We start from the raw sequence: 21,127 nt of genomic DNA, 5'->3' as shown, positions 1-21,127 counted from the left end.
TTAATGTAAAGTTTTAAGGTTACGCTGCACACACTGTGTTATGCTACAAAAGGTTGATGGTAGTTCAAGTCCAGTGACAAGGAACGGTACATTTTAGTACTTGCTTTTCTTTGGGAGTGTAACAGGTCATAATATGTGAGTCTAATTACCATGAGTAGTGTTTGTAGCAGAGATGCTTTTGAACGAAACCATATAGATTGTCCTCTGAATGGCCACACGGGGGCGCACGTGATCCACTTTAAGGTTATGATGGCAGAAACGTAAATATCGGTGCAGTTCAGAGTGTGGAAAACACAGAAAAATGGAACGTGCCATTTTCACATATACATCACAGCACAGTGAAATTCTTTCTTCGCATATCCCATCCTTGGAGGGTTAAGGTCTGAGCACAGGGTCAGCCATGATCCAGCACCCCAGGAGTGGGGCGGGGGTTAAGGGCCTTGCTCAAAAGGCCCAATGGTGGCAGCTTGGTGGAGCTGGGGCTCGAACCCTGATATTTCCAATCAACAACCAAGAGCTTTAACAGCTTGAGCTACTATATTAAATTTATTTGTCATGTCACAGTGTTGTTTAATGGCTCATATGAAAATAGATGTTTAGTGCTTTAAGTAGTCCTTTTTACCTAGCCTATAAGGGGCAATATATTCAAGTTCATGCAAATGTTTATATCTTCAATGTAAATTGTGACTTCAAAACAATTTCTGCTCTGTGAGATGCCCCAAGTGTTTATTCATAAACATCTGAAATTTGAAGGCATTATCTTTAACCCCTAACATTCTGTGTAAGGTTTCATCATATAAACACTAAAAGCCAACAGTGTCCTGTTTAATTTTTCTATCTGACTTGCGACGATATAATCATTTGTTTATACTGATGGAAAATGTCTGATAAGTCAGCAGAATGGAATGCCAGTGTACTGGTAACAGGGTTAATAAACACACACACACACACAGCTTCAAGACAAATCTCTGTAGGATTGTGGCCATTCAGAAGCTGAGTTAGATCAAGTAAGTCAAAATCAAACTATTTCAACTTGCACATGTTTTCATTTTTTATTTCAACAAATTCCATTAAGCATAAAGACTGCATGTCATTCAATTGCATTTAAATACATTCTGAGCTATAAAACTTTGTTTCATTAACAAGTTCACAACTGAAATTGGTTAGATGTTACTTTTTTCTTTTTTTTCTTTTTTTAAAGGACTTGTACCTAAAATTCCCTGATATCATATAATCTTCATGTCTAGTTAGGCTACATTATTCGCCGACCTGTTACTTCCTTCCACTTCATGAAACATACTTAAAAGTAGGATGGTGCATTAGCCGTCTGAGAGAAATGCACAATAGTGGAACATGGGAGCTGTTTGAATAAGAGGCAAAAGTATTTTCATGCTGCAGTTTGCACCCTGCTGAGCAGACATTCTCTTAGATAATTAGAGCGATTTGTCATGAGTGCAATAACAGCTTCCACCTAACACTGCACTGAATGAGTCAAATCCAGGGACGTACACTTCCTAAATCATAAGCCTACAGAGTTGACATCATGACCTGTTTTGGAAAATTCAAGTACTTACGTTTTTGCGTACTTGAATACATCATCTTCATTTCTTTTTTTCCTTACACAAAGCTATTCAGTCCACATTTTATAAAAACAAAACAAAAAAAAAACAGTCACATTCCACAAACCAACATATCACACCATCCAAAAACACCCATCCCATCAACCCCCTTCCCAACTGCACTCAAGTCCACATACGAAAAGAAGGCACCACAGCTTATTAAATGAAACCTTAACATAAAAAGACGAATAAAACGGCAACTTTTGATGACTTCAGACCACTTAACCTCTGTCGTTCGCAAAGAATCAGGTAGCAAAGAATTAGAATCATGTCCAGAGATTGTATCTGGCCTTAGCATCAGTGTGCATGACCACACCCAAAGTCCATTTCAGTTTCATTGACAGCTGTGTCGTGGATGAGGGGCTTTAGGGAATGGAGCTGCGTCCTTTCTGTCTAGACCTTCGTCAGCTTCATTACAGAGTGCCCTTTGGTGTCAAAAGCCTGGGCACTGATGTGAGAGTCAATGAAAAACAGACCAAACAAAACTTGCCGATGCCGTCCTTAGAGTCAGATGTGTGGAACCTTATAATAACACTAATAAAACAGTGCATGTAATGCAGCCAGATTTCAATTTTTAAAACTTCGGACGTTTTCTTCAAAGGGAGAAGTAAATAAATAGAATAAATAAAGGCGTGTTAAAGAGAGGAAATGTGGTTGTGGTGATGAAAATAGAACAGTAGAACGGGTTATGTGAAATAGCATAGCGCGTCTTATTCACACTCTCCTGTGCGCAACATGCCTGCGTCCTTAACGTCGGTCTGCTCATGCTCTCTGTATCCTGCTCCATCTTCAACACAAAAAGTCAACAGTCCACCAGCATCATGGCTCCTGCAGCCAAACACTGGCCCCATGCAGCGATTAGGCACTCCAGTCTGCCTGTCGGTGTGTGTGTGTGTGTGTGCGTGTTCATGCGTGTGTGTATGTGTGTGTGTGTATGTATGTGTATGTGCTGGGCCACCCAAACTGTGCCTGTATTAGTTGACCTTATCCTGGAAGATATAGAGGTTGTTAGTGGCGGCTACGGCGATGATGTTCTCGGAAGGATGCCAAGTGGTGTGCAGGATTTTCTTGCTGAAGTCCAGGCTGTCGACACTGATCTCGTCCTTGCGCCGCTTTCCACCCACACACACTTTGCGTGGCTTCAGGACGGCCCGCGGCTTGCTGTTCTCTCGCGACGCCTCCAGGGTCACATCACGTTTCGTATTGCGGTCAAACATTCGGAAGAAGTTGTTGTAGGAGCCGGTCATGATCATGCTGCACATCATGAAAAAGAACACAGGGTGTAAATTACAATGTGTACTAAAGTGTCATCATTTTAAGACAAAACCGTTTTTTCGTTTACTTCTGGTTATGTTATTCTTTAGGTCACACAGGTGGGTTTAATGGTACATCATGACAATGCATCACAATGCAAAAAATGTGACGATGTGCATCGTGGAAATCTGCAAATCAGCCAATCTCTTTATTTCATGGAAAGCCTGTGAGGCCTGTGATAACTTGTGATAGAACAATCGCAAAGATCAACACACACAATAAATTATATGCTTACACAATCACATTATAATGGTTAAAAAGAGCTCTTCAGTAGCTTTCAAACAACACCAAAGCACACAGACATCGGGCAGTTTAGCCGATTTCAGAGCTCTATTTTTGCTATGGAGCTCATTAGGTTTCAGTCAATCATGATTTACATTTATTTATATATTAAGATATTTTCAACCTGAAGTACATTTTGTTCACAGTATTAAACATCTATTAGTCCTTTCAGTCCTTTCATCATTCAAATTGTGTTCTGGGAATCAAACTTAAATTGTGAAGCCAATATCAGGAATCGAATCATGACCAAAGTATATCTTTACACCCCTAGAATTTATGCTTTTCCTGAAATACTGAGGTTTTGGTCTTCAGTTATTTATTGTCTACTGTATATACTGGACACATGCATCCACTAATTCCCTTTGTGTAGTTATAGAGCAAAAAATTAAAAAGTGCCTTGTTTGTGCACAGATTCGTGTTGGATTCAGCACACTGACTGACAGTGAACTTTATTTGTACAGCATTTGTAACAATGGACAATATCACTGTTAGAGCAGCATCGCAGATCTCTCCATATGCATTTATATTTTTCATACCGAGCAAGATTTTAGACATCTTTAGGCTACAATTTTATTACTCTGTACTATAAATTTGCCAGCAGGGGTTCTTACTACTGGTTGCCATAGCAATAACATTTATCAGTAGGAGGTGCAGCTAGCATTCCACTTGACAACAGTTTTCTTACAGCTAAAATAAAAAAACTTTGGAGAGAGTGTGTTTGTATAAAAATCACCAGTGTATATATGTGTCATATCATACACCGATCAGGCATAACATTATGAGCAGTGACAGGTGAAGTGAATAACATTAATGATCTCCTCATCATGGTACCTGTTAGTGGGTGGGATATATTAGGAAGCAAGTGAACATTTTGTCCTTAATGTGTTAGAAGCAGGGAAAATGGGCAAGAGTAAGGATTTGAGCGAGTTTGACAAGGGCCAAATTGTGATGGCTAGACCACTGGATCAGAGCATCTTCAAAACTGCAGCTATTGTGGGATGTTCCCGGTCTGCAGTGGTCAGTATCTATCAAAAGTGGTCCAAGTAAGTAACAGTGGTGAACCAGAGACAGGATCATGGATGGTCAAGGCTCATTGATGCACATGGGGAGCGAAGGCTGGCCCGTGTGATCCGATCCAACAGACGAGCTACTGTTGCTCAAACTGCTGAAGAAGTTTATACTGGTTCTGATAGAAAAGTGTCAGAATACACAAAAGGAAGACCAACACAACATTAGGCAGGTGGTCATAAAGTTATGCCTGATCGGTGTATGATCTTATACAATAAGTGTTGCTGTATGTGTGACTGTAGCGTCAAGCAGACTGACCTTTATTGAACCACTATGTTTGTAAAACTGGCTCTTTATCCCAACATGATATTTGTAGAAAGTAATAAAAACAATTCCACCTCATAGTTTGCTGAAGTATATTTAGGTTTCTTGAATTTAAATTGTCAGGCTATGGCAGTGGCCAAAAAATGAACTCTTTCCTAAATCCCATTTCTTCATCTGGCTGTTCGCCAGTTTTCCCAGACTGCCTCAAATAAAATAAGTGGAAGCACAGTAACACAAGCAAGGAACATCTGCTGAAAGCCATTAACCGGAAACCTAAATGTATCTAAATGCAGCATAATAGACATAATAATAGAAATGATGAGGTGCATTCACACAACTACATTTACTGTAATAACCTGTGCGCTGAAGTGCCATTTATATCCACACAACTGTCCAGTACATGGATTTCAGTGGAGTGGAATAGGCAGGACAAAATTTGAAGGGGGCATGAGGAAATATGAAATAAAATGACCATGTTAAACTGATAAAGTGTGATGCATTCTGGGTGAAGTAGGAATGTTAATGACGCACATTTATAGTTTAATCGTTTAAAGTCCAATCTACAGTCAAACAAAACTGGGATTAAACAAACTAAAGGACACCTTCATTAGATGTCAGATGCAGTTTACTATGTGATTACATGACTATAAAAATGATATATAATGATCTGCACTGCTTGTGTGTCATATCAGCTGTCCTCGATTAAGGACTTGGATATGGAAAATATTTCAAGGTGAAGTCCACCCCTAAGCTCTCTCTCTCTAACAGATATGCTAATGGACAGCATATGTTATGTAACATGTCATGTAATGGTCTGCACTTCAAGCTGTCCAGTGACAGGAAGTGCCTTAGTGTCTAACATGCACGACTTTTTAACATCAACTAAACCCACACCCTGAAAAAATATCCATTAAAATATCATGTGGTAGAATTAACAAGTTGGTACACTGGATTCTGCTAGGTAATAAATGTGTAGCAGGGCACATCGGTGTTAATCGTGAACAGCTCTGACCTGTCTGATCCGTTCCAGACACACTCGAACTTGTCAAAGATGCAGTCGTTCTCATACAGGGAACAGAGTTTACTCCTCAGGTAGTCATGTACCTATAGAAGCAGACACAAATAAAAGCAGAGCGCATTTTATAAGAAAATCTACTCTCTCACACACAGTATTTTGGGAATCCTGGAGCTGATAGTTTCAAGATAGCTCATGAATGGGTTAATACCTACATGAGAGTTTTATAAAAAAATAGGACTGCATGAGAACGCAGAGGTTTTGCCTTCCCATTATATCCTTGTACGTATCACGTCATTAGCGGTGATAATGATGTGTTTTATGTGCAAGTTAATATGTGTATTTGCTTATTTCTGTGCCTACATGTCTGGGCATGATACATCTCAACTGATATTATTAGGATGCACAAATCCCTTAAAATAGAAAGCAACAGAACAACTTCATTTTCATCATGCTATAGTGCACACATCTTCTCAAAAAACTCCTTAAGCTTTTTAGGAGGAGAAAAGCAGAATGAATAGCTTCACCTGATACGTCTCCAGGGGTTTGCTTTCCATGTTCAGGTCCCACACCTTAACCGTCAGGTAATCCCGGGTCATCAGGTAGCGTCCGCTGTGGCTGAACTTGACGTCGGAGATGGATGAGATGATTTCAGAAAAGAAGGACCGGTTACTTGGGTCCTCTGGCTCTTCAAAGACTGAATGAGAAAGTAAGTAGAAAAAAGTTGTTAATTCCCAGTAGCACAATCTCTGCAGAGTTCTCAACTCTCTCGACGCAACTAGACCAAACGAACAATTATGTTTCCTTCCCATCGCAACCTAAATTTGTCACCAGTGCAACAAGATAAATGATCAGTTGTCAGTTACTCCCTCCATGCTTTATGTATTGGCCTATGCTGTCTCAGCAGCATATCTAAATGACACATAAAAGCCAAGAGCAGAGGGAGTGAGGGAGTGAGGCAGCTCTGTGTAGTGGCACAAAGCAGTAGCCACTTGGGCTTGTCTGGATTGAGTGTGAGGGTGTGTGTGTGTGTGTCCCAGACAGACATCATGTCACCTGTCATTCCACAAATCCATCGAAGTGCAAGTTAAGCTGCATATCGTTCACTAGAGCGTAATGAGCTCTCTGGGGAGCTCTGCTGCACGTGGAAAAAAGCTGCAGGGGGTCTCCGTGGCACAGCACACATTGATTTTTCAGAATATTCCTCAGGACAGGGCTAAGATTTATTAGTGTAAGAGGAACGCAGGAGGAGAAGGAGAAGGAGGAGGAAGGAATAATACACACACATGCACTACATATGCACACAGAGCTGAAACGGACTTACACAAACACACACTATGCTTCCAGAAGATTTCGGTGACATTCTGTTTCCCCAGACAAGCTGGCATGTCTGCACACTGCATGCAGTCACACCAGGTGACAATAACAGCTGTGTGTATGATGCAGTATGTATCATGCCCACCTCCTCAGACGCTAGAGGAGGTTTCAGAAACAACTCTTACAGCCTCCCCCAAGGCCACTCCTTCCCCAGGTTACACAATGCAAACAGTCTATTCAACAGGATGTCCGTGTGTATGGAGCAGCTACCATAACTGTAAAGCTCAGCAAATGACTGTATTTCTTTCACCTCTGCGATATCTAGACACGCAGCGAGGTGCCTTAGTGCATTGATTTATTTTTTCAAACCACCGCTTAAATGTCAATGTATTCAATCTGGTTTTAAAATGCACACCCCTGCCCATAATCTCACAGCAGACTCTGAGGAGATGCAAAGCCCAGAGGAGATCTAAAAGAAATTTATCTGGGTCCAGTTATCAAGTCAGTCACATGTATTGAATTTTCAGCATCCATCAAATCATTTCAAAATGAAATTAAGGAGGTAAAGCCTTACCAAACATAATTATATTAAATATTAGCATAAGCTTCACCTTCTTTGTCCCCTGGTGAAGGTGGGAGGTGGGATAATCCCTGTCACGGCTGACGTGCTGTTTGGTCTCTTGGGGAAAGGACTGAGTGGAAGAAGCTGGCTTGCTCTATGCATTTGTAATGTCTGATTCAGTGGAGAATCCAAGGATCGAGCTTGTATGTTGCTAAGGCTCTTTTCAAGCGAATTTAGGGTACCTTACACTGAACATTAATCAGTACTTCATTTCCTTCTGACCTAAATTACACAGATTAAACAGACTTCCTGTGTAATTGTTTAGGAATTTCTGGGTTTTGGGGGTGGCTCTAGGGTTATTCTTGTTGCTGTGTTTGACTTTTATCATAAGGGCAAAGTGGGGGGTTCAACCTCCATGGATGGGAGATCAAACCCACCCTATTCTGCCCTTTGTGTGTGAAGGTCTCCCCACGTTTTCCCCATGCTTTGTGAGTTTCCTCCGGTTCCTCCTAAAGAATTGCTAAATTGTCTATAATGTGTGTGTGTGCCCTGCAATGAGTTGGCACACTGTCCAGTGTGTCCCCTGCCTTGTGTCCCAATGCCCCTGGGACAGACACCAGATTCCCAACACCCCTGTATAGGATATGCAGTACATAAAATAGACAGATGGATGGATATTTACTGTACAACTACTTCATTTTAATTCAATTTCAAGATGCAGCTCTATATATCCTGCTGCCATTTGGAGCACATCCTCAGAATAGACAGCAAAAACCAACCACAACAATGGGAGACGTCTGAGGAGGCGCTAACAAAGCTTGATTGTCTTTGTACTGAAAGGACAAATATGGATTCCAAAATATTCACTCCTTAATCAATTTTATCTGTCATGTGTCTCTCGTTTTACCGTTTCATCTAGCAAATACACCCAGAATCTCCTTACAATGTTTATGAGAGGTGGGAGGAAAGCCTACGCAGACACAAGGGGAATGTGAGAAACTTCACGCAGACAATAATCTGAATTTAGAATAACTGGAAAAATTGTATTTAAGACGACGACACATAACCCTAGTAGCGAGTGATGTTTATCTTCTGTGAGACTTGGCACACAGGTGGCAGGAGAAAAACAGAGATTTTTATAGTCAAATATAAATGTGATAGATGACAGAGGATTCTAGCTGAAGAGCTGCACTATAGTCGTTCTTCTGTGTCCACGTTGAAGCATCTTCATTCAACAGGATAGAAATATTTAGCTCTTCAATTAAGTCACCATTCATTCATCTTCATGATAGAAAGCTAGTTGTGTGCCTTGGTGGTGGTAGTGGGGTTGTCTCTCGCAGATCCACCTCAGTGGAATAAGGAAATACATGGTACACTGGATTCATAACATGTCTCAGTGGATCTGGAGACTATGCGAGAGACCACCAAAGCTTTCTAACATGAACTGAGGTGACCTTATTCATACCCCTGTACAGATGAATTCCTATGCTTTATTAAATCATAAAGGACCTGCACTCACACTTGGAGTGGTTATCGCAGAGCGCAGCGGCCCTCATGTCGCACAGACGGATGGAGCCTTTACTGCTGCTGTAGACAAAAGTGTTGCAGTGGTGCGGGTGAAACTCTGCTGCTGTGATCACTTCTGTCAGCTCCTCCATGTTAGCTGGCTTAATGTCCACAATGTCTAGAAACACTGCTTAGGAAATGGCCACATATAATACAAACATTTTTTGCAAAAACAGTAATAATTAAAATGCTAAGGAGGTGTAGGGTTACGAATAAATATTTACTACTTCCAATTGTGTTTATAATGTTAGCATAGACTGCTTCACCATAGAATGCTTAGCGTCTGGAAGCTTGTCTGTGACTAATATAGAAATCCCCTGTGGTATATATTAAGGTCTTGAAACTTGTGCAGGTTCCAGACAGACTGTATCATGACACAACTATCCAGACTGAGTTCCTTCCATCAATCAATAGACACTCTGACTCATTGTGTTGATCCTAGAAGAGCTAATACACACTCCTGCTATTTTTAGACTCGCTAAAGAATGATGTCAGTTGTCTTTAACATGACCAATCAGAACTAAAAACTTATGATTGAATCATCAACAACATCAGCAACAAAGACAGTAGATGAAAACGAAACTATATATAACTGAAACAATGATTTTCTCAAATGTTTTTAAATCTACAATTGTATGGTCCAGTGGTTAGATTAACACAGCATGTTTACTTTCAGGAGAAAACAAACTGCACCTTTCTCACACAAAGAACCGTAAAGCATTGACGTAATAAAGGATACTGAAGCTTCTGTTGGTGATTTCCAGGTGCCACAGGTTGATTCTGAGGTCATCTGTGGACATGTATGTCTCATAGTCACTGTTAACCGAGATGGAGTTGATGTGGTATGTGTGGCCGTTGGAGAAAACTCTTCTGGGCGTCGCCTCCACCATGAGGTCCATTGGCCTCAACACGGGTACCTGCAATAACGAGGAGAGAACCAGAATGAGAACACATTCACACCGTTCAAGGACAAAACAAACCCTGAATGATTTGCATAATCACTATTTATAATTAATATGCGATCTCCACACTTTTTCCATTAACCTATTTTGGTTAAGAGTTTCCTTCATTACTCACTATACTGTCTAACTGCCAGTTGATACTGGTGCCAGTAGAAATTCATTTCTACATAAAGTGACTGGTCTGTCCAGCTCTCTCTACTCCTCATCTGTATACTCTGCTTCAAACACAAAGGATTCCAAAGCTACAGATTGCATGCTAAACATCTGACAGATCACTAACTATCCGAGTCTTTACTGTCAAATACACCGATAAGGCATAACATTATGAGCAGTGACAGGTGCCGTGAATAACACTGATTATCTCCTCATCATGGCACCTGTTAGTGGGTGGGATATATAAGGCAGCAAGTGAACATTTTGTCCTCCAAGTTGATGTGTTAGAAGCAGGAAAAATGGGCAAGAGTAAGGATTTGAGCGAGTTTGACAAGGGCCAAATTGTGATGGCTAGACGACTGGATCAGAGCATCTCCAAAACTGCAGCTCTTGTGGGGTGTTCCCGGTCTGCAGTGGTCAGTATCTATCAAAAGTGCTCCAAGGAAAGAATAGTGGTGAACCGGTGACAGGGTCATGGATGGCCAAGGCTCACTGATTCACGTGGGAAGCGAAGGCCCGAGTGGTCCGATGCATCAGACGAGCTACTGTTGCTCAAATTGCTGAAGAAGTTAATACTGGTTCTGATAGAAAGGTGTCAGAATACACAGTGCAGGACGGGTTAGGGCTGTTCTGGCAGGAAAAGGGGGACCAACACCAATATTAGGCAGGTGGTCATAATGTTTTGCCTGGTGGGTGTAGATGCATTGCATCCTGGAACGTGAAGTCCTGCATTTTTTTGTCTTCACTACTTGGTGCATAAGAAGAGAAGCTTTTGTTTTGTTGTTTTAGACTCCTGTTTTCTTAAGCAACAGACAACTACTCACTACAGGAATAAAGAAAATACTACCAAGCATCAACCAACCAAAAATTAGCACTTCAATATAAGCAGATATTTCAGAAAGGAGTTCTCCTTTAATATTTCCTTACTGATTGTAACCTCATCAAAAGCCTGAAAAGAGGAAAGGGGAATTATTGGGAAACACAGAATTTCAAAATTCTTTACAGATATTTCTGTTTCATCTTCAGGTTAAATATGAAAATCATTCGTCTTTTTTCTTCGCAACTGATCGGGGCTAAAGACAACCGTAATGGCTATTCTGGATTTGTGCCACTGTATTTCATGTCCCACTGTGCTGTGTCTATTCTGTGCGACACTAAAACCTCTCCTGCAGGTCCTAATTGCACCATGCAGATGTGGTTCGCGCCTTGGTCCAAAATGGCACGTTTTGAAGCAGCAGGAAGCCTCTCCTAGTGTGATTTCCTTCTGCTACTGCACAAGGCAATAAAGCATCTCCACGCAGCATGAGAGGTGTTTAAAATCAGGCCCTAGAGCAACCTCGACTATACTAATCATTATCTTCAGGCTCTTAAACTGTCTGAGTGAGTTTTTAGATATGAATATAAATTAGGCTGTTTCAGTTTAAGATGCCACTTAACGCCGTTTTATTCACAACTAACATGAATAATGACGTTCGTTCTCATGACCATAATGAGACAAAGCGGTGCCTGGTTGTTGTCATGCGTGTTGATATATACGTATTTTTTATTTTCCTGTTCCAGAGTAGGCAGCTGAGGAACGCTCATAGCTCTGCGCTAGTGAGTATTTAACGAACGATAACACAAGACAAATTTTTCCATTCCACCATTAGTCCCCAATCAAAGGGCAATGAACAGAAAATAGCAGACAGTTTTTCTAGAGACACCGTGCCAGATCGCACATCTTTGATCAAAGTCTATTCATTTTTATCAGGAAAATATTTATTGAAAATTATTATAATATAACTATTATATTTTGTTGGCACACATTTTAGCCAACACATTATTTGGTAAAACACTTGGTTACATAACTGTTTTAAGTGGCATTTCTTTGTGTCTACTGGCTTCTGCAAAAATATTTACATTTTTACATCCTTAGGACCAAAGAAAGAAATTTTTTTGGACCAAAGAAAGAAATTAGATTTGGTGTGTTAGCTTTCACAGATATTCTCTAATAACATGCTAGTCTACCCATTTCTGTTTATTGACATCCAATGCCAGAGACGATCACTGGTCATCTTGTTGAGACCAGAGGTGTGCACAGAGACTGGGATCCTGCAGGATGCCCAAAAACATCATGTGAGCAAGAGTTGTTTACTGTAGGAGCTTAGAGATGAAGCTCACAGGACAAACAAAGATCCTGCTCATTAATGTGAAAATGTTGCAGTCCTGAGTCAGGATTGAACCTACATTGGTTAGAAACAAAACAAACAGAAATAATGACCTATGCTCTATTTGTGCACTTGAGTGATGGAGCACTAACCAGATACAAATACAGATAAAGATAGTGGCACTGTGTTACTACACCCCTAATCTGGGGATTAATTTTACCGTTGATTTTTTGTATTAATGTTTAATCGAAGAATTCACCCCCTTTCATTTCAATACATTGGAAATTCTAGATAACATATACTATAAAGTATTTTTAAAATGGATAACTATAAACAAAAGTACATTCTCTGTTTTGCACCTTAGGAGACGGAAACTTTTGCACTCGACATTATCAGTCACTCTTGGTATCTACCATCAAGTCTGTTCAATGGTGGAGTAAAACTACAAACATGAAGGAATATGTTGCTGGCAACAAGGGCTGGCAAAAAAAATGACAACAAACCCCACAGACTACACTAGCAACCTTCACTCCTCTGCCTGTGTGTGCTGATAAATCCCTCTCTCCCTCTCTAGCGCACATACATTTTACGCTTCAAATAGGATTGCCACCCTTTCCGTGCCACCGGCCCCGTGTCAGGCTAATCTTCCAGACAATGGCGCAGGAGCAGTGTGCTTTAATCCATTAGGCCATGGAGCCACAAACAGAGACACTGCAGTAAACATTAATGGACATTCTGAGTCATGCCCTCCTTTGTAACCGAATTCAATTTGGAAGGAGGGGTGAAAGTGCACAATGGTGAGAGAGAGAGAGAGAGAGAGAGAGATGATCATGTCTCTTTCATTGCACACAATCATCACTCTCACCAGCTGGCTTTGATTAGGAGAAAGACAGTGTCTATTGATGATAGCAGATCATTTATCAGTGCCGGCTCTGAACACAGAAAACGTGATTTGCACATGGGAATTGAACTGATGAGTGACTGCTACGCGTAGCTTTAACAACAGGATGCACCATAAAGATTCTGGTGAACTGCTACGACCTGCCTTAGCGTCGGTTTCGTACAGAAAAGATTTTTTACAAAGCATTCTGTCAAGCTCAAGCCATAGTCATCAGTTCTGTGAATAAGATGAAAAGACTATAGTCAGCTATTCAGTTTCTGACAAAGGAAGACATAGTCACCAGATTAGAAAAAGCACTGATGTTGCTCTATATATATATATATATATATATATATATATATTTTTTTTTTTTTTTTTTTTTTTTTTTTTTGCAGTGTCGCTAAAAGACTCTGTACAGTGAAAAGACTAAATGTTTGAGATTTCTTCAAAAATCACACAATTCACATTTCTGAGCTGCCCAGAAAACATTAAATCCTGTTAAGATGTAAAGATTATCTGACCATCTCTACATACTTCTGCCTCAGTGACTGTTGCGTAATAACACGTTAATTGTATAGTGTAGTAACTGTATTAGCTGTATAACACTGCGGTGATGCATCGTGCTGACCCGTAGTGATGTGATGGTGGCAGGGTCTCGGATCCTCCCATCCTCATCCTTCAAATTGTAACCTTCTGGTCTTTTATCTCTCTCACTGATCTTCCACAGCTTCACAGTTTTATCTGTGAGAAAGAGAAAGAGAGAGAGAGAGAGAGAGAGAGAGAGAGAGAGAGAGAGAGAGAGAAGGGAGTATAAGCAACAAGAGACTGCACACAATCTGGCACAATAGTGGCAGCTCTCCAGCTCATGCGGCATGTAAGTTATATCGTCTGAAATAACTTAAACACTCCCTGCATTTCTTCAGTAGGACAGGAAGGAAGACTGAACCTATCATCATTTTATAATGCATGAAAATCTCTTTGAAAATGTGTCTGTTTACATACCTTTTGCTTCATTTTCAATATATTCAAATTCAGTTTCAATTTTCAAAGTCAATATAGTGTGAATATATACTGCGTTAGTTATGGTTAATGTATGCATTTTGCTATCCTCTCCTAACAACTAATAACTACTGTCAGTAATCAGTACAATCCTTTTTCATTTATTCACTATACATATAGCCAAAGGTTTGTGGACACCTGACTAACACTACCATATGTGCTTGTTGAACGCCACATTCCTGATTTAGTCCAGCTTTGCTGTTATAATAAGCTCCACTGTTCTTGGAAAGCTTTCCACTAGATTTTAGAGGATGGCTGTGGGGATTTTCCTGTTCATTCACAGGAGCATTAGTGAGGTCAGGCAGAGATGTTGGGTGAGGAGGCCTGGGGTGCAGTCTGTGTTCCAGTTCATCCCAAATGTGTTCGGTAGGGTTGAGGTCAGGGCTCTGTACAGGCCACTTGAGTTCTTCTACTCCAACCTTGCCACAAACCATGTCATCATGGAGCTCACTGCTTAAGCCTATTAGTTCTAGTGAAGGGAAACTGAAAAGCTACATCATACAAAGACCTTCTGTTTAATTATGTGCTTCCAATAGTTCAGGGAAGACCCAAATATGGGTGCGATGGTCAGGTGTCCACATACTCTTTTGACCATGTAATGTATGTGGCAGCTTATATATTTGGTCTTTAAATACTGAAGAACAAAGTCATAGTATTTTAAGATTTATCATTTACCAAAACTCTCTTTTTAAATTATACATTAAAAACACATTACATTGCTTGTTTTTTGGCTCACCTGAGGACGAAACATAACCTAGCACTATTGTTTAATGAACAAAGCTAGCTGGCTAACTAGACTACATTTACATTTCTGGCATTTGGCAGACACCCTTATCCAGAACAACTTACATTTTATCTCATCTTATACAACCTGAGCAATTAAGGGCCTGGCTCAGGCACCCAAGCAGTGAACCTGGGATTTGAACTTTCTGATCAGTAGACCAACACCTTAACCACTGAACTACCACATCTCCAAAGAAAAGGGATAACTAATCATTTCAAACCCTAGAAAAGGGATAACTAATCTTAGTTCCTAGCAGGTTAGCTGCATGTGAGTTCAGGTTACATTAGCGAGATGACTTCTATAAATCTGCAAACACGCACACTGACTGTTAACTAGCTGCTGTTAGCTAGCTATAAGACAAGTGCTTTGCCTGAACTCAATCCCTCACTCACTTACTCACTATTTACTGTTATAGATAGAGCACTACGTATATCACACAACAAAGAGACACCGGGCTGATTTTAAAGAGCATTTACAAGCGAGCGCATCATAAAAACATCATTGTAAAAACTTTATGCGTAGCAACCAGAAGTACACACATCAAAGCATCAAAAGATTTTTGCTTATTATAAACATGACTACAGACAAGGGTCGGCTTTAGTAGTCACTAGGCAATGCGTTATATTTACATTTTATTTACACGACCTTTGTCGAGAGAAAGCTCTATGCAATGTGTAACTAAGTACAAAGTAGTGGTTGATATATACTGCATTATAAATAATAATAAAAATACAATGCACTATCCAGCTATCCAGGGAATATAATTTGTCCACCAGGAATTTAAGCAACACCACAAAATGGCTGTGTCCCATATAGCGCAGTAAACAGTGAATAAGGAATGGATTCGTTCACTGTAATGGAATTCATTTCGTAGTTAGACATGCACAGGATTCACTAACATTTGTAAATGCACTCCTCTGTTACAAGTTTTTAAAAAGAGGGTTTATGAAGAATCGCTAATGCAGAGAAAGGACACATATTTTGGCTTTTCAGTTAGGGATCTCCTTCTAAATGGTAGTCTTATTTATTTTCATTCTGTCTAAAAATTCAGCTTCACCTTCCACGTGGAACACAATGCACATGTATATTACAGTTTATGGCAGAGGTTTTGTTCATACTGTGAAAATGTTTTGTTTATATTTCACCATTGCCACTACTGTATTAGTATTTGTCACATTGAGCTTCATATCAATCCCTCCTATTGGTGGACCGAATAATTTACATTTTTGGCATTTGGCAGACGCCCTTATCCAGGGTGACTTACATTTTTATCTCATTTCATACAACTGGGGGTTTTGGAGGTTAAGGGCCTTGCTCAAGGGCCCAGCAGTAGTAGCTTGGTAGACCTGGGATTTGAACTCACAACCTTCTGATAAGCAAATTGATTCAGAACATAAACCCACAGTGATGCCTGCTCACTCAACTCACCGTTGGTGGAGAGAAGGAAGTATGCTGCATTCTGTTGGGGCAGCCATCTTATTTTGTTGATCTTCTCCTCGATCTCAAGACTCTTTAGGTAGTCGAACTCCGGCTCGTGGCTCTGAAAGGTGCTGTAAACGTTGTACTCTCCTCTCCTTTGAGGTTGGTTCTTACTCTAGATGACAGACGGAGAAAGTATAATCAAACCTCTTAGACTGTCTCTTGGCACAAAATTGTAGTCAATAAACATTACTGACTGGATGCGGGACGTCTAATTGAGTAGCTACAAACTGAATTAGACATAATGCAGCACTGGGCTCTGTCGCAGTCTGTGGTAATGCAGCATATGAATGTATTCATAGGCCATAAATACATAGCAAAATAGAGTGATTTCCTGTCAGCTGAAAGAATCAATAGAGGTGGTAATTGCTAAAGCAGTACATTAAGGCAAACATGAAGCTGACTTCCCCTTTTGTGTGTTTAAGGTTTGTTGTCTGAGACAGATAAAGTTGTATATTGACCAGTTGGAACTATGTAAATTACCTTACATAAGTACTGTACTATTCCTTAGGGTAATAGTGATCACTCAGGGGAAAGATTTGGAGGCTCTTATCCCAAGCATTTTATACATGGAAAATGTATATAAAGAAAAATAATATATGTTAATAGTACAGTGCTTGCAGGAGAAAGTGGAGGATGAGGCTCGTGCTCATTCTTGCATTTACCTCCTGCTCCCTCTGGAAAACCACCACACGTCCTCCCTTGTCCCCAGTGGCCAAGAGCTCCCCTGTTGAGTTGAACTCAACCGTAGAGATGATGTCAGCTGCAACAGAGCATAAGACAGACAGAGAGAGAGAGAGAGAGAGAGAGAGAGATGAGTTTAAACACACTCCCACTGTCTAGCAAGCACCCAAAGATAGAATTACACATTCAATTTGACTGAAGAACAGCAAAGCTACTGGCAGCATTTTCTGTCAAATCAGATTACACCCCATAAAGAAAAGTGTTAGTGGAGAGGAGTAACATTGTTAAACAAAGTGTTGCATCTCAAACACTTGTAAGACTGTTCTTTAGTAATCCGGCACTTCATCACGTGCCGCATTAGGACGCAGGCCACACATAAATCCGGAGCCCTTTTGTTATGGGCTTTATTTGGGTAAGCAAGCGCACTCAGAGCGAGCGACGGCTTTAAGGGTTTAATGGCGTGCAAATGTGATGCCGTGTACTCAGATGTCTTCAAAGCAAGCCAGGGAAGTAAATCAAAACAAAATATAAACCTGCAACGTGACATATTTTAAAAATGTCCTACTGACCCACATATTGCAGAAAATAGGCTAAAGATGGCTTGTCAGATGATCTGATGCTCTGACCTGGGAAGCACGAAATGTAATCCTCCAAATCATCTTGCACAAGGCAGAATTCGCTAGAACATAATCCCCCTTTTTTTTTTAAATCAAAGCACTAGCAAAGAGCCAGGAGTTCAGCAGACACTGCAATAGATTCAGCGTTGCCGTTTCAGGATTTTTCCTTCCACACTCCTCTAGAGAGATTGCTCATTCCACTAGAGTGAGGAAATGTCGAGGAAATACTCCTTCACCCTTCAGGTCCAGCACCAACAATAATGAAGATTATACTGAAAAACGCTTACTAAAACCGATTTACTAAGATTTACCTGTGTTTCGTTAGCTCATAATAGATACGATTAAGCATTGTGCAATGCACAGAAAAGGAATAATGGTTTATTGAGGCTTAATTGTACCACAGTTCAGGGCCAGTTATAGCAAGACTTATAACATGCCAGTGACAATATTAAATCAGCAGCTTCATGCAGCCTCACACCCTAGTCAGGTGCAACAGTCCACAGTCCCACTAGACATCCCATAATATGCTCTATAAAAAAAAGATGCATGAGGTTGTAGCCATAAAAGTGTTAATGGAGAAAATAGCAGCCCTCTTAATGACAGCATCCGCAGGCTGCCTCGAGTCAGATATCACAAATTTGCATGGAGCAGAATAATAGAAATTCAGGATAATAATTTTGTTCCGTGTAAATGTGTTTCCGGTAGTGTGCACATGAAAAATTGAGAAGCAGAAATGTAACAGAGAGAGAGAGAGAGAGAGAGAGAGAGGAGCTTTCCTACTCACACCCCCACAGTGGATTTAAAGCTTGGTGAATGGGGGATGAGAGGAAGCTGTTGCCATGGAAACCACTTCCATCACGGTTCGGTGAAGTGTATTACGTCGCGATGTGTGACTTCAGTGCTCGTGGCTTGAGTGCTGTCAAAACATACGGCGCAATGGGAGCCATGAGGGCTTTTAATTCCTTCCATCCTCTCAGATTTCCTTCTAGTACCAGTAAGGCTGGACAATATGACAATATCTCAATATCTCTATTTTCTCAAATATCACTTCTTTTATTCATTAAAAAATAATAATTGCACAAATGGTTGTATTAACTGGGCTGTAGGGGCTAGAACTAGTAGATGTTGATGTGATTACAGATTTATTTGGTGTAACACTAATATATCGCTGGCTGTTTGTGTGCAAACCTTTACATTATGTTATAGATGAATCACAGTAATGCTTTCAAGAGTCTTGATATGATTATTTTTGTCATACTGCTCACCCCTAAGTTTAAAACCTGGCAAGAGTGCAATCTGGTTATCAGAGGATCAGACTGTGCTGACCTTTGCCATTCTAAGATACTTATTTCTTTCCCACGTTGCTGCAGCCGATCTGACTCAGCTGCAATAATAATTGCACAAACCATATAACATATAAATCCCGCTCTTTGTGAGAGATTTTATTTTGGTAAGCAGTCTCACTAAGACCTGATATCAGCTTTAGGGGTATAATAGAGTGTAAATGCGGGTGGTGATGGAAGCAGGATTGAGAGGATTATCACAGGGGCCCTGCTGTTTCCCGGCCACACTGGTGAACGTCTGGGGATATAAACAGGCATGATGTGAATCCCACATCCTTCCAGTGGCCAATAGGTAGCATAACCTTAATCCCTTACACACAAGGCGAGTATAGATGTGTGAGCCACTTGATCCTGTCATTTATATGAATCTGACCTGTGTTTTTTTTTTTTAAGCCAGGCAGTTGATGGAGAGACAAAGAGACAGAGAGAGAGATCACACATCAGGCAGCGTGATCTCATAGAAGCTAAAAGTGGAAAGGAAAAGCAGGGCAGAGAAGAAATTCATCATAGTCACACTGCAGTGTAGAATTGAAAGTCAGTATGCAAATCAGATACCCTATGGGCCTTCTCTTGCATTAAATGCGCTTTAAATCCCTTTCACCCTCAGGATGCTAGGAAAAACCTGCATCCTCGAGCTGGATCACATACACAGATATGCCTCATTATCAACACATTGGACTAGCGTAATCGCTAAAAGCTCTAATGAGCTTGCTGTGTCTCTGGTATTCCCTCTTATCCTTCCTTAAGATAGACATGTGCAGATGAGACACTGGGGATATGCTTATGTTAGACCTATAGATCCTATCAGTTTAATGACTGAGGAATGTTTCCCCTCAAGTGACCCATTTTTCTGAAGTTCTCTAATACAGAGAGATACGATATTACCCCAGAGCACCATGTGTATAATAAATCCTTCGGGCAGACATGGCAAAGGGTATTAAGTCACATGATAGCATACTGTCTTGGTCAGACGAAACCGTCCTTGACAGAAACTCTCATCGCTCACACGCTATAAAGTAGGTTACCGTGCCAACCTGTCCTCTCGCAGCATCGCTGCTGGATGTAGAACATGTATCATAGGTGCCTTCCCATCACTAAGGCAGCTGGGGAAAAGAGACCGAAATGCAAAAGAACATCCTCCTACCCCAAGCACCATAACAGACTCCAATCCCCATTTATTTTCTCTTCTATTGTATTTACAGACTGAGTTTCCTGACCTCTGAGCCAACACAATAAGCAGATGATTGAATCATAGAGATCTCAAAGGGGAACGCTGGGAGCTGGGAAAGGCAATGACTACTAGCATAAGGAGAAGTGAGACTGACATGGAGGTGAAATTAAACAAGAAGATGATATGATAATCTAAATGGATGAGATTTGAGGTAATTGTCAAATCAACCTTCAGGAAACACAAAGAGCATGTTGGAACCCCAGTACCGCAATGTGACAGCAGAGAGGAGCTGATACTGCAGTATGTAGGTCACCGTGTGTCTGCTGATACTGAACAGCACTACCGGGAACACTTCCACACATTCAGGCACATATGATTCCCCAGTCAATGCCAATTCTGTCGCTCTCTGTTGCAAAAAAAACCCCGTAATTTCTTTTTCTTCTCTTTAAAACTAGTTGTGTAATCAGAACTGCAGGTATTAAGAAGGAAGCTGTCAGGATGGAGGCTGGTGGAGCACCCTTTAAATCCTGGCCATGGCTCCTGAGATTAGAGCACTTCTGCTGAGCTCTGCATGTCCAACGGATCAGGCTGCAAAGAAGATTCCATTCAAACACACATGCGCAAAGACGCACCTTCCAACATGGAGCCCTACAGCATGGACAATACTGAGGCTTGGTGTGCTAGGCTGTCTAGGGGAAAAGAGACTCCAGCTAGTACTTATTGTTTTTTAAAATGGCCGCTCTTGCACCAGCTTGTGACGGAAGTTCGAGACGACTTCATTTGACCTTCACTTCCACCAATTCTACTTCCACCCACATGTTTAGTAATCTTGAGTCCTGAT

The 21,127-nt window shown here is 40.8% G+C and overlaps 1 protein-coding gene across 3 annotated transcripts in view; it reads right to left on the bottom strand.

Annotated features, from left to right (window-relative positions):
• Positions 1 to 1,045: 1,045 nt before the first annotated feature.
• Positions 1,046 to 21,127, bottom strand: part of LOC131357317 (serine/threonine-protein phosphatase 2A 55 kDa regulatory subunit B beta isoform) — a 51,621-nt gene continuing 31,539 nt past the window's right edge. For 2 of the 3 annotated variants that reach the window (XM_058396218.1, XM_058396220.1), the window contains exons 2-9: positions 17,137 to 17,234; positions 16,421 to 16,586; positions 13,778 to 13,890; positions 9,747 to 9,924; positions 8,961 to 9,125; positions 6,090 to 6,259; positions 5,560 to 5,651; positions 1,047 to 2,873 (exon numbers count right to left, since the gene is read on the bottom strand). In XM_058396218.1, the coding sequence (XP_058252201.1) occupies positions 2,594 to 2,873; positions 5,560 to 5,651; positions 6,090 to 6,259; positions 8,961 to 9,125; positions 9,747 to 9,924; positions 13,778 to 13,890; positions 16,421 to 16,586; positions 17,137 to 17,234 (1,262 nt within the window). In that variant the 3' untranslated portion in view covers positions 1,047 to 2,593. Of the gene's footprint in view, positions 2,874 to 5,559; positions 5,652 to 6,089; positions 6,260 to 8,960; positions 9,126 to 9,746; positions 9,925 to 13,777; positions 13,891 to 16,420; positions 16,587 to 17,136; positions 17,235 to 21,127 lie in introns of all 3 variants that reach the window. The other variant, XM_058396219.1, reaches the window with a different exon arrangement.

This window comes from Hemibagrus wyckioides, linkage group LG08 (assembly GCF_019097595.1).
Source record: "Hemibagrus wyckioides isolate EC202008001 linkage group LG08, SWU_Hwy_1.0, whole genome shotgun sequence".
NCBI lineage: Eukaryota > Metazoa > Chordata > Actinopteri > Siluriformes > Bagridae > Hemibagrus > Hemibagrus wyckioides.
The sequence above is the reverse complement of the archived record's forward strand: the minus strand, read 5'-3'. Positions and strand labels throughout refer to the sequence as shown.